Raw genomic sequence first — 14353 nt, forward strand, 5'->3', positions numbered from 1 at the left:
AAATAAACAAGATTATCTTCATTTCTCTTTTAAAATAAATGAGTTTTCTTCCACTCCAAAAGTGGAGATAAGAGAAAAGAAATGGAGAGACACCCTTTTAAAACATTTTATAATTCCAACTTTGCCCCTAGATCTCTTTAAAATATTTTAAAATTTTAAAATTGTCTCAAGTTCTCTTCGTCAATACAAATATGGTGAAGAGAAATTGAGTTTCTCTTCTCTTCTCTTCTCTTAATGAGTTTCTCCTCTCTCCACTCCTCTCAATCCAAACATAGCCTAGAGAATATGGTTAAGTGGTTATGGACCAATGGTGGGAACAAATTTGACAAATATTTGTATTAATAAAATGTTTAGATTTTACCTTTTTTACTTATATACTAATATCTTAAAAACTGAACCAATGATCAAATCAAATATTTATCAATTGGTCGGACCATGTCTGGACCCTAGCTCAATTTATTCAGACCAATGTATGTTTTTTAAAAAACTTATATATTTTTCCTTAAATATGTTTATTTATATTCATAAAAAGATAATATTCAAGAACACCCGATTGTTCAGTAGCTTAATTGATTTTGTTACAAAATTTATTTGAACTCAATTGATCCACCAGTTTGATCTAATTTTTAAAACACTGCTCTATACATGTGATAATGTGGTATCATGTTATTGATTTATCACCTCATCACCTTTTTTTTTTTTTTTTTTTCTGTTTCTCAAATAGGGAGTCCTCTTCCATTATATAAGATAAGGCATAAAATGGGTCCAGTTTGATTCCCAAGTGATGCAAAAAAAATCAAATTTAACATGTTTGGATCCTTGGAGTAGATTTGAATAAAAATGGGTCGAAGCTGATTGACACTATCCCATTTGAACCGAATCTAAGGATGATTTATGCAAATCTAGGATGATTCTAAATTCTTTAATGTGAAATGTATTTCTATCCAACCCAATTGATTTGAAGCGTTTCAAATCGGATTGTGCCGATTCCAATCCAATTCAACCAAAACCGATCTTGAAAGGCCCGTGTTAAAAGTAACCCAATTCTTAGTAAAGACACCCACAAACTTATTTCTTTAAGCACCTAATATATTTCAGCACCATTTTTTAATCGATATGTTTATGTCGATATTGACCAAGCAATGTATAAACATGTCGAAATAAGCCAAAAAATCTTTTGGGAAAATGTCGGCATATCTCCTTCAATATCAACATGAACATGTCGATGTAGGCAAGGTGCTCTAATCATGGAAGTACTCAAGTTTTCAATATCTCGTGGGCGCCCTTATTAAAACGTTCGGCGCCACTAACCGCAGCCGTCTTGAAAAAGTATCACTCATCCGTTTAAGAGGTAACTCACAAGTCACAAGAACCCTAATAACAGGGGCATTTGTGTAATTTGATATACAAGACAGAACGGTAGAGGTTCCAGAAAGTTCTGCTCATTTGGGCACAAAAACCCTTCTTAAACCCTATTCAAGATCCACACTACGCTTCAAGAGACTAAACGGTCGAGATCACTTGAGACTCTCTCCACTACTCTACATTTGGAATGGCGAAGCGCTTGATCCCTTCTTTGAATCGCGTTTTGGTGGAGAAAATCATTCCTCCATCCAAAACCAATGCTGGAATCTTACTCCCCGAGAAGACCAACAAGGTAAAATTTCCTAATATTTGCAATTTCTTAATCTTCTGTATTCTCATGCCCTCTGCAACTAATCTTTGGTTCTTTACTTTTCTTTGTTTGATCATTTTCCATCAATATTTATGCTTCTGGGTATTGTTTTAATTTCAAAAATCTCATCTGGGTTTTTTTATTATTTATTTATTAGTTTTCAGGAAACCCCGTTCTCTGCAATTTATTTGATGCATTTAAAAAGATGCGAACTTGAAACTTTTATGTATCTATATTTTTTGTTATTTATCTCTATATTTTTCTTAAAAACAGGGCCATAATTTCTTATTTTGATCTGGGTTTGATGTTTTGCCCTCAATTATTTAGTTATTTATATTGTTCTGTGGTTGATTCAGTTGAATTCTGGAAAAGTTGTCGCTGTGGGTCCCGGTGCTCGTGACAGAGATGGGAAGCTTATACCTGTTAGTGTGAAGGAAGGAGACACTGTACTTTTACCTGATTATGGAGGAACTCAAGTAAAGCTTGCTGAGAAAGAGTAAGTATAATTTTCTTTCTACCTTCTTTTCTTCTAGTTTTTTTAATGGATATTATATAATGGGTTGCTTTAGCTATTACATTTCTAATTGGTTGTTATTGATTTCTCGGAAGTTGGGAGTTCGTTATTTATCAATTAATTACTCCATCAAGAATCCTTACTAGATAATGAAATCTATCGTTCTGCAGTTGTTGAGAGAGAATTAATAGCTGTTGTGATTGACTATGGACCATGGTTTTAGAACTCGTTGTGATTTCTCTCTCATTCATGAACGAGACCAAATCATCTCGGCCGAGTTTTCCGATATGTATGAGTCGTCTTGTTCAACAATGAGACAAATGAACCATGGTTTCAAATCTCGTCCGATATGTTTGACTTGTCTATTGTCTTGTTGGTGGACAATACTGAGATGTATCGGACGAGTCATCTCGGTCTCAGACGATATTTAAAACTATGCCATCGAACAGTCCTCATTTCCATAGAAGATTGCTTATTGAGTTTAAAATATTAAACCATGTTTCTTCTATAAAAAAAACCTTGTGCATTTTTGGGCTGGGGAGTTCTTAGAAACTGGAAATTTGTTGAGGGATTCTTTTCTCAACAGCTGTGGGACTTGTTATTATGTACTTGTTTTATATGTTTGGTTGACTTGACAAGAAAGCAAATTTTTAGAAGCTAAGAGAATAACTAACATTACAAAATAAGAAAAGGTAAAAAATTGTAGGACATACAATGTTTGCTTGATACGTGGTGTGGGTCAAGCAATGTAGTGCACTTTAAGGCCTAGTGCCTGAGGCTCAAGGCAGGCACACGTTGGAGGGAAGCAAGGCACAATAAAATTATAAAAATGAATAGTGAAAGATGGGAGTTCTTGATTTTTTTTTTTTTTTAATTATATGTATAAGTATGAGTTTTATAAACAAATTAAAGTATTCAACACTTCAAGAAGAAGAGCGATCAATAGTGATAGAAAAGATAAACATTTAGGAGAACAAGAAGAAAGGAAGAGTGGAAGCAGCATGTCAACAGCATGATGTTTTATTGCTGCTATGACACAAACTCGGGATGTCAATTTGGGGTTTGGGCCAGGCTTGGTTGAGCCCTGACCCGGCCCTAAGGAGGTGGAGCTATACCTTATACCAAACCTATATCCTATTGGGCACAAGTCAACTAAGCCCTAATGGGTTCGAGCTGAATAAAAATGACGAGGTAAAATTTAACATTTCTGATGGTAAAAAGTTGAACTTTCCAAATGTCTTTTTTTTGGGTATGCTAATATCATACAATGAAATTTGTTAAATGTCTTATCTAAACCAAATACATTTATTTTATTCATTTTTTAGTGAGATGTGCTTCTTTTTTTAGGCGCATTCAAGGCGTGAGCCTCACTTACACTGCCTCATCTCACATGTATTAAGGCATTGTTTTGTGCACCTTGCCTTGAGATGCGCTTGAGGCGCACCAAGGTGCCCACCTTAACTACAATAGGGCCATGTTGTGTGGCACTACAACCTCCAAAAATTCCAACATAACCACTCAATAAAGTGGTACACAAGTCTTCTAGTTTGTAATCTAGTATTGCATAAAAGAAAATTTAGAGTTAGATAGCTACCCATGTTACAAGTACATAATCCACACTCAATGTTAATTCATTTTATAAAAAATATTGAAAAACTAGTTATCCCATCTGTAGGGAAAGTGCTTAGAAGTGTTATGCCAGTTCAATAAAAACTTAAAAATTGGAAGTTCCAAGATAACAATGTATGCACACACATTTAGGAATGTGCCACCTTAGCATGGTGGTAAAGTCTGTCAGTTGTAATACCACATACCTTAGATCTAAACCCCACCTTCACCTGCTTACGCTAGGTCCGCAATAGAACCAGTTTGTAACGTCCTAGGTCCGCAATAGTATAATATTGTCTGTTTTGGGTCAAAGCACGCACGGCTTTAAAACACTTTTTACCATGTAGGATCTGGTTTGTTTTTATAGACCATGATCTGAACACTCTCTTGTCCGATATGGGACTAAGTTTCACACACCTCCATGCCATTGCACCCTGCAACATGACGGCTCCACTTCGATCCACGTGGTCTCTACAGTCCTTTCTATGTCCAGTCAATGGCGCACCAACGATGTCGTGACAACCTCCCCACCAAACAGGAAGAGTCGTCCTCAGCTCTGATACCATTTGTAATACCTCAGGCCCACAATAGTACAATGTTATCAGCTTTGTTAAAGCTTGCATGACTTTAAAACGCGTTGTACTATGTAGAGTCTGGTTTGTCTTTATAGACCAAGATTTGAACGTTTTCTTGTCTAATGTGGGACTAAGCTTCACACATCGCCTTGCCATTCCACCACGCAACGCGACGACTCCACTTCGACCATGCAGTTTCTACAGCCCTTTCCACATCTAGCCAATGGCACGTCGGTGAAGCCGTGACAACATGGAGGTGTGGGACTTAGTCCCACATCGAATAAGAGAATGTTCAGATTCTGGTCTATAAGAACAAACCGAACCCTACGTAATACAACGCGTTTTAAAGTCATGTGAGTTTTGCCCAAAGCGGATAATATTATACTATTGCGGGTCTGAGGCATTACAAATGGTATCAAAGCCAAGGATGACTCTTCCTATTTGGTGGGGAGGTTGTCATGACCTTGTTGTTGTACCACTGGCTGGACATGGAGGACTGCGGAGACCGCGTGGTCGAAGTGGAGTCATTGCGAGGTGGAATGGTAGGAAGGTGTATGAAACTTATTTCCACATCGAACAAGAGAATGTTTAGATCTTAGTTTATAAGGACAAACCATACCCTACATAGTAAAACGCATTTTAAAGTTGTGCGAGCTTCAGCCTAAAACGGACAACATTGTACTATTGTTAGCTTGAGGTGTTACAAATGGTATTAGAGCCGATGACGGCTCTTCTTATTTGATGGGGTGGTTGTCACGGCCAGTGTTTTAAAGTACCTAAGGCGCTTTGGGTTCTTGAGGCGAGGCATAAGCCTCAATTAATTTAAAAAATATATATAGAAAAATTATAATAAATTCAAAAAAATATAAAAACAAGAAAACAACCTTCAAGCATCAAATAAAAATTAAACATTTCAAATGTAATATAGAATAAAAAACAAGAGAGAAATGTGAGTTTTTGAAAGAAAAAAAAAATAGGCAAAAAGTTCAAAACTGTACCTAGAAAAATCAAATATCTCAAAACCTTAGAATATCCTTGATTTCTTGGTACTATTCTATCACAATCTTTGTAAGAAAGTTGTAGGAACCGACGGATTTGAATGAATATTGGAGCCTCAAGAAAGAAATCTTGGTGTAGGGAGATTTTAAGGTTTGAAAGAGAGATTTTGAGAGATCTCTTGATAATCTAACCTTCGAAGACAAAACAAATCTTATATTTGGTAAGGTTATGTAAATAAGAGACATTGGGGGGGGGGGGGGGGGGGCATTTGTGTAAAATAAACAAGAAAATAAAAAAAAATGATTTTTTTGACCCATGATACTGGGTTTTGCTGAACCTATTGAGGTGTGAGGCATGAGGCGTACGCCTTACTAATGTTTGATGAGGCTTAAGCCTCAAGGCATGAAGCCTACGCCTCGCCTTGAGGCGTACACTTCATGCCTCCAGGCATAGGTTTTTTTAAAACACTAGTCACGGCCTCGCTAGTGTGCTACTACAAAGATCACGTCATCGAAGTGGAGCCATCACGTTGCAGGGTGGAATGGCAGGGAGGGGTGTGAAACTTAGTCCCACATCAAACAGGATAACGCTCAGATCATAGTCTATATGAACAAATTAGACGCTACATAGTACAACCGTTTTGAAGTTGTGCGGTCTTTAGCCCAAAGCAGACAATATTGTACTATTGTGGGCCTTGGGCATTACATTGTTGGTTTTGGAGTCGCTGCCATTCATTGAATTCAAGGGAGTGAATGGTCACCCAAAAATATTTTCTCAATAAGAGTATTTTTCAACAAAATTGACTCCAATACTGATCAAAATTAGAGAGTTGGGTATAGAGGTTCATGTGAAGAGAAGGTATTAGGCACCTTTCCATTCCATCTTTTGATGGTGACCTTAGACTTTGCCATTTTGAAGAGATCTGAAGAGGGGGAAATTTGGCTCGAGTTTGAACCCTTTGATACTTGACACGTGCCTTTTAATATAATTAATACAAACTTTTGTCCTATTTTAAGATGTCGTATGAAGACCTTTCTTTTTAATTATAAATTCCTTTAATGAAAAGTGCAAGTCGGCTTGGCAAATCTTGGAACCCCTTCCAACTATGATGCAAACTTATTGTGATGATTGGTTGATCCAAACTTTATTACATTTTGAACTGAATTTCAGCGGGTCTGGATTTTTACAGTATTGACAGAGATCAACATGGGTCTGCATCCACAGAAATCGAAAGCAGCTAAATTTTGTTGGCAAAATATATAATCCAGAAGTTGCAATAAATCAAGTACTCTCAATGTTACAAACTCAGTCCCATCTAAAAACAAAATCTTCAAACGACACACCCCTAAACTCCTTGGAGACCTTTCACCAAAAGAACAACAAACCCAAAATGGACATTACAATGATATCATCCGAGTCGCATCTTCCTTGGAAAGTGTGGTTGTTGCGCGCCAACCATATCTCCCAACAAATTGTGAAGGGAATGATGCTCCACAATATTCTCTTAGCACCACAAAAGGAGTTACCCCACGAACACGTTAAGGATTGACGAAGGCATACACCCCACCACACCAAAGAGTCGAAGAAAGTGCTTCCAAATCCTGTTTGCCACGATAAGACATGGCTTGCGGTTTCATCACACCCAGACGTAAACATAGAAGACATATATTGGGACCCACTACTCCTGTCTCCTGTATTGGTCCATAGTTAGAATTCTACCCAAAGTTGCTATTACTGCAGTACAGAATTGCAGTGACATTTTGACAGCCCCAAAGTAAATATCTCCATCTATAGAAACCTAGAGATATGAGTATGGGATTTTACATGAATTTTTTCCACTGGAATTGTCCCATTTGAAATTATATAGATGACATCAATTCTGGAAGTTTAACTGCTGTCACAATTAAAGACTTCAGAAGTTGGCACTTCAAGACTTAATAAATTGGTTTACTGAAAACTGTTTGACCCAACTTTTATACAGAAACCACTAGACTTTGTAATGGTTTCGTGGCCACCAGAATCATCCAAATCGGAGTTCTGTGGTTGATGTTATTAAGTGCAGAAGTTGTTGTCACAGTGTAAAGATGCAGGGATGGTAGGCACTTTGGATCTTAATAACTATGGCTTCGGGAATTCGATTAACCCGAAACTTTATACAGAATTTAGTGGATATCACAATGGTTCGGTGGCCACTAAAACCGTCCAAATTGGAGTTTTGTAGATGCCATCATTAAGTCCTGAAGTTGATGTTGTTGCGGTGTAAGGCTACAGGGGAAGTACTTTGGGTCTTTGTAGCCACATCTACGGGACGACCCAGAACTTACATAATCAATTAAGACTTTGTGACTGTTCCGTTGCCATCAGTAATGTTCAAATCATAGTTTTATGGATGAAATTATGATTTTAATGGGTGTGAATTGTGTTTAAATGCAATGAAGATGTAGATCAGAAAAATCATCTATAGATGAGAAAGTTGATTTCACCATCACATTGATTAGAGTAAGTGGTCAATGGAGAGTTAAACCTTCAACATGTGGACCTAGTCAATAGTGCAGACAATTTGATTAGGTTTGGTTCATTGAACCTGAACAAAGTTTGGCAATTGAAGTTCGTAACCTTTCTAATGTTTTTTCAACCACTTATTTTTGTGGCCACAGTTTCAATCTACTGCTCTTTGCCGATGGTGGGCATTCTTCCACATACCACGACCATTCAGTAGAGTGAAATTTCTTTACAAGGATGAGATTTATAGAACTAGACCTATAAAATTATAATAATTGCATTAATGGATTTCATGGCACGTGTAACGTTGTCCTTGGGACCATTTTCTTGGCTACATTGGTTCTGCATTTTTCTTGTTTTTCTTCTGTCTATAAAGATTGTTAAAAGGCCTACAGCATACATTAATGCTAAATTCTTTTTGTTATCCTTGGAACCATTTCAGGTATCATCTGTTCAGAGATGACGATATATTAGGAACACTTCATGATTGATGCATCTGTTGCCTCTTAAGAAGGTAAAAAGTTTGAGAAGGATCTTCTTTGCCCTCTTTGAGGTAGTCTTTTTAAGTATGTAGAAGAGATAGGTTGTTGGATTGCAACTAAACAATTTATGTTCAATTCTTGTGCCTTCAGACTTAGATTGAACAACATAATTTGCCATTATTGAAGGAACAATTTTCTATGGAATTAAATCTTTTCTTTTAGAATTGTGTTTTTCCTGATTCAAGTATCTCCTCTTATCTCGCTTAGCCTATTGGCCATTGCAGATTAATTTCTTTAAATATGATGATTTGTTTGATATTGTTGAATATTTCAAATTGCCCTTACTGCAATTGCAAATTATTGCACTCTTGAATCCCAATGCTTCAGCAGATCATTTACAAAGCCTTTGATCAGAAAAAAAAACAAGGTTTTTTTTCTCTCTAAACCTATCTGGGTCATGAAATCTAGAGGCTGAGGTGTCATTTTGAACAATGTGGCAGACCAAGTGCCCAAATGTGGACCTTGGTCCAGCCTTTGTGCTCCTGCCTGTGGGATCCATTTGGATAAACTCATAAGAAACACTACTTAAGTTAGATTTACATGCAATGTAGCTCGAAATATGACAAGTGCAAATCTATTATTAAGATTATGATGCAGAAATTGAAGAACACATAAATTCTATAGATCATGAAAAGGTAAAAAAAAAAATCAGAAATCAACAAAAAATCCAAATGAACCCAGACAATACAAGAACCCCATGCAACTTCATGTCCAAGAGCCTCATATACACTGTTAAGGAACCTGAATCATCACCACTCTCTTTTGGATTATTAGGAGTCGATGAAATTATACTATTATCTGGTTTTGGTGTTGAATATTCGTGGTCAGGGCTGGTTGGAGCTGGTGATTCTATGTATGGGTTCTTGAAACTTATTGGCAATCCCTGTCCATGTGATACATTTATCTTGAAGTGTTGCCCATGTCTGCATTGCTCACCATCGTAATCCCCAGAAAAGAAATACGTCATTCCTTCTTTTACTAAAGGAATCGATACTGAGACTGGATGTGGAGTGATTGCAGATGGATTTGCGTCTGACCATTTGACTGTGTCATCGTCTTCGGCGTTGTTGTAATCACATCTTTTATAAGTCGTTAAATTGTATGTTTGGATGATTGAATGATTGGTATCAGTTTTGAAAACTGCAGTAGAAAAGAAAAGTTAAAAAGATTTTATGTAAAAAATGAAATTACCCGAAAATATTAAATGATATGAGGTCAATGATGGTTAAAATCAGATTCTTCTACTAAAACATTAGAAAAAATCATGGTTTTATGTGCATTTTGCAGGCATGAACATAATCATACAAATAAATAATGATTTATATACACATACACATAAATGATGATTTACCATGAAAAATTAGTTTCTTTTAATTCCATATATTCTAAATCAGTAACATAGAACACTAAGAGGAGTTGTTCACTCAATTACCCAAAATAGGATACCACAATCTACAAAATCCTTTGTAACAAAATATTTTCCCATGGGTGCTAGAAAATCAATTTCCCACCAAAACAGACAATTGTACACTTTTCTGAAGAAAAATTGATTTTCTCAACAAACCAACAGATCCTTATCATTCCCTCCACAAAAGAAGAAACAGCAAGAATAAGTTCTAAATATAGAAAAAATAATAATAAATAAATAAACAAAAATAGTTAATGTGATATTGGGCTTACTGAGGAAATCTCCCAAGCTGAAGTTCTTGCCAAGAACCCATTTTTGGTAATTTATGTTGGGCTTTCGAAGGTTGTCATACCAACCCAAAGTGTCTCCAACAGTATAGTTCTTGTAAGCTTCAACAAGTCCTAAAAGAGAGAGGACAATGAGAGAGCAGAGGAATGATAGACTTCTTCTTTGTTCCATCTTTTTGGGGATTTTGAAAAATTGGAGATCGGAGATTGGAGATTGGGTTATAAAAAGAGAATTAAATGGGGAAGTTGATGCCAGCTTATCTCCTTCAAAGTACCCTTTATTTTTCATATATAATTACTTGTTTGGTATGGTTGATTTAAATACATGTCCTTCTGGGTTTTGGTGAATATTTGAGATACCACTGTTTTTTCAAAGTGATGACTGAGATAGACCCTTGACTGCACTCTTCTATGAGAGACCAATAGATGATGACATAAATGCCCACATTTTCAATCTCTTGGAAAAGTCCATCAATTTTTTTCTTTCCTAGCCCATCATGTTCAACCTTTAGGGTTAGAATGTTTGACCTCAAAATTCTCTCTCCTTCAAATTTCAAATCTCAAGAAGAGGATAGGATTCTAAGGAAGATGAAAACAATACATTTGTGAGAAGAAAAAATCAAGGATTTTTTAAATAAAAACAAAGGGTTGAAGTTGGGGGCATTTGGGTCATTTTCTATTAAATTTTTAAGAGAACCAGTCAAGAGAGGTATCTTAAATATTCCATGATTCATTTTCGAGCCATTGTGGTATCTCATCAAAGTTTGTAATTTCGTTCAGTGGCAGAAATGTAGATTATACCCAAATTCTGGACATTTGAGAATTTGAGTAAAAGGTTGCTCTGAATCCCGAGGCAGAGTAAAGGGTCTAGATCTTGGAATAAAGCTGGCAGGAAGGATGAATGTGCCACTTGAGACAAGAGGACAAGCAGTGTCGGGGGTTTGTGGACCTAAGTAACATGGATAATTTGCTTCAGTCCAACACATATGTGGTGTCAAACCTGGGTCCCATGCAAGTCTGATACAATACAGCTACATGTTTGTATATAAAGTCTCTCCCCCACCAATCCATTTTGTTCTTCAATTGACTTTGATCATCCAATCTTGGCTTGATTCTAGGAAAAGTCTTACCTGCAAAATATATCTTAGCATCGAAAGATCCTCACCATGCGATTGCTCAACCATGATAAGTTTGGGGTTCCAACTCATAACTAGGGATGGCAATTTTGCCCCGCCCCAACCTGTCCCTATAGGGTCAATTTTTTACTACCTTAAATGATTTCGAGGCGGCAATTTTGATATTAATAATAAAACAAATTGATTTGATTTCAAGACAGTGATGGTTTTGATATACTCCGATCTGTCCTTCTAAAACAACCACCACCACATGACTTAGTTAGGGCTGTCAACGGATAGGTATCCGATCGGATACTGCTATATCCGAATTCGAATCCGAAAAAAAAAAATACTATCCGAATTCGAATTCGAATCCGATCGGATATCTCTATCAAACATTCGAATTCGAATCCGAAAATATATATCGGATATCCGATAATATCCGACCGATCGAAATTCGCACAGTCGAAACCCACGGATTTCATCTGAAAAATCACTTCGGCGGGTTTAGATCGTAGAGAGAGAAAGAGAGAGAGAGTATGTACCTGAATGCTCGCCAGCCGGAGTAGACGTGTCGGAGTTCGCACAGTTGAACTTGAAACCCACATATTTCCTTCAAAAAATCACTCCGATTGGTTCAAATCGGGGAGAGAGAGAGAGAGAGTAGGTACCTAATGCTCACCGGCCGGAGAAAATGGTGCTAACGGAGTTCAATCAAATGGAAACCCACCACCATTAACGTCGTCTGGTGTTTAGAGATGAATGTCGTTTTGAGAAGATAAAGATTTGAAACACGTTTTGTTGTATAACACGAATACATAGACTATATATTTACATATATAAGGTTTTATTGTAAAACATAAATATATAATATATGTATTATTATCGGAGCGGATATTATCGATTCGGATATTACGATATCCGAATTCGTATCCGAAACTCATTCGAATGTTAAAATGACATCCGAATCCGAATCCGATATCCGAAAATTTCGGATAATATCCGATTTTTCGAATTCGAATTCGGATTTCGGCTATCTATTGACACCCCTAGACTTAGTGCCATCTCTGCTCAAAACTAATTGCCCGCACGTTGGCTAGACTGGGCCAAAGAACTTGGAGATATGAACTGGGTGGCGTGGCTCTAATCATTGCCAATTGAGAGTTGAACTCAAAATCAATTGGCAATGATTAGAGAGGCCCAGGAGCTTATAAGGAGAGAAACAAGTCAATGAGTGTCTAATGTGGGACTAAACTCAACAAATATAAATACAACATAAAAAATAAAACCTTATGTCAAATATTTTGGATTAGTTAAACCACTCTTGTTCCTTCATTCCAATTTGTACAAAGCTAAGTCTTCTTAATTGAGAGTGAGTTTATATCTGTTTCATTGTCTTCAATCAAGTTTTTGTAGTTTTTCTCTCGCTCTTTTTTGGTCTTCAACTTGAATATTTCTTCTAGTTGAAGTGGCAATTGACCTTCGTTGAATGTGTCCAAACCATTTTAGTTGACTTTCTCTTAATTTATCTAAATGCATTCGTTTATAACTTTTATCTTTTTCAATTATTTTACTATTTCATCTCCACTACACTTAACTTAATGCCCAAGTGTAACATAATTGTCCAATGATACAATATTTTTCCAAAGGCATCAATGAATCTACAACTAATTAGAAATACTAATGGAATATTTCTCATCTTAAATACTTATATTGCTTCTAAATTCATGGCAAATTTAGACTTTTAAATCAAAATGCATGCCATTGAATGGTAAAAAACAAAAAAAATCTTAAATGAAGAAAATTTATCTATTTTTAAACATAATAAATTAATACAACATTTAGAAACTTATTAATCAATTATAAATAAACCATTTTTTAAACAAATCCCAAATTCATTTTAGATGAAACATATTAGAAACTAGCACGAACTCGAAGATTGCTAATGGGCCGGGCTGTTAATTGCCTGGTGGTAATGGGCCTCAAATCATAGTCCACAAGTATTTAACGAATTAGTGGATCCAAAACCAAAATATGAGTGCCTCAGTCCTACACAAATTAATGTGTATTTTTCTCTCTTCTTTACCTTTTTAGTCACTTTTGAATTTTACTATAATCAAAATGCCGATTGTTTTTCCAACATGTTTCATAGTGTTTGAGAACATGTTCCTCGTGATCTCTTTTATTGATTAGTGAATTTATTTCCTTACTAGATTTTCATGAATCATTTACATACTTGTGTTTCTGTGTGTGTGTGTGTGTGCAAATTAGACTAGTAAAGAAAAATGAAGGAAAAAAGAGAGGCAAAAACACAATATATGGTGAGCCAACTAAAGAGATCGGTTAAAAGTCAAAAGAGAAACCTTTAATTATTAAAGAAGATGGAGAGCCCATAATACTACTAAGTATTGAAAGAGTCACATTATTGCAAGATGAAATGACATGGGGGATAAGTCGATAAGATGGCTTGTTTTCGGGAGCAGATCCTCTGTAGCGCTCTTTTCTTGTAGTGCACTTAGACGGTTAAGAGAGTGCCACATCAACCACAATTTTATATTACACCATTAAAAAGTGTTTGAAAATTGGAGATTCAGTTATCGTCCATTTTTTTTTCACACGGTCGAACAAGAAATTTAACTGATAATTTCTTTTTGTATATATTTTGATGAAAATAATGATCATTCATCACCAAAAGTTTATGGTGATTAGTAAAGTTCAATGAAAAATAATCAAATTTTAGTTATCAAAATATAAGATTTTGGTGGAAACATCAGTAAACTTTGACCGAAATTTTCTTTACTAAAACTATTATAAAATATTGATTAAATTTATAAAAATAATAAAAGTTATAAATAGCTTGTAGAAATCATAGTAATCACTAATAAGAAATTATACATACTATTTAATTATTAGTATAATACTTAGGATATTTTTTGTTTGCTAAATATAATACTTAGGATCTTAGTATGTTAATATAAGTAATTTTTGCAGATTTATTTAAATTAAAGTATAGTAATGCATGTATATAATACTTAATAGCTGTTCTTAACCAAGTATTTACATAATAAGATGTATGTAGCTAATGCAATATTATTAGTTTCATTCTGTGTAGAATATAACTGTTTTTC

General features: G+C 35.6%; 2 protein-coding genes across 2 annotated transcripts; one reads left to right on the forward strand and one right to left on the reverse strand.

Moving 5' to 3' along the window:
* The first annotated feature begins 1429 nt into the window (after positions 1-1429).
* LOC147397013 (10 kDa chaperonin, mitochondrial-like) lies at positions 1430-8579 on the forward strand. The gene is made up of 3 exons (XM_086452387.1): positions 1430-1657; positions 2032-2171; positions 8316-8579. Exons 1-3 carry the CDS (start codon positions 1553-1555, stop codon positions 8362-8364), a joined length of 294 nt encoding a protein of 97 aa, XP_086308513.1. The 5' UTR covers positions 1430-1552; the 3' UTR covers positions 8365-8579.
* A 384-nt stretch (positions 8580-8963) lies between these two features.
* LOC147397014 (early nodulin-like protein 18) lies at positions 8964-10315 on the reverse strand. Its single transcript, XM_086452386.1, has 2 exons — positions 10096-10315; positions 8964-9555 (listed from the first exon to the last, which is right to left on the reverse strand). Exons 1-2 carry the CDS (start codon positions 10280-10282, stop codon positions 9071-9073), a joined length of 672 nt encoding a protein of 223 aa, XP_086308512.1. The 5' UTR covers positions 10283-10315; the 3' UTR covers positions 8964-9070.
* Between the last annotated feature and the right edge of the window lie 4038 nt (positions 10316-14353).

Source organism: Akebia trifoliata, chromosome 8 (assembly GCF_017979445.1).
Source record: "Akebia trifoliata isolate Shusen 1 chromosome 8, ASM1797944v1, whole genome shotgun sequence".
Taxonomy (NCBI): domain Eukaryota; kingdom Viridiplantae; phylum Streptophyta; class Magnoliopsida; order Ranunculales; family Lardizabalaceae; genus Akebia; species Akebia trifoliata.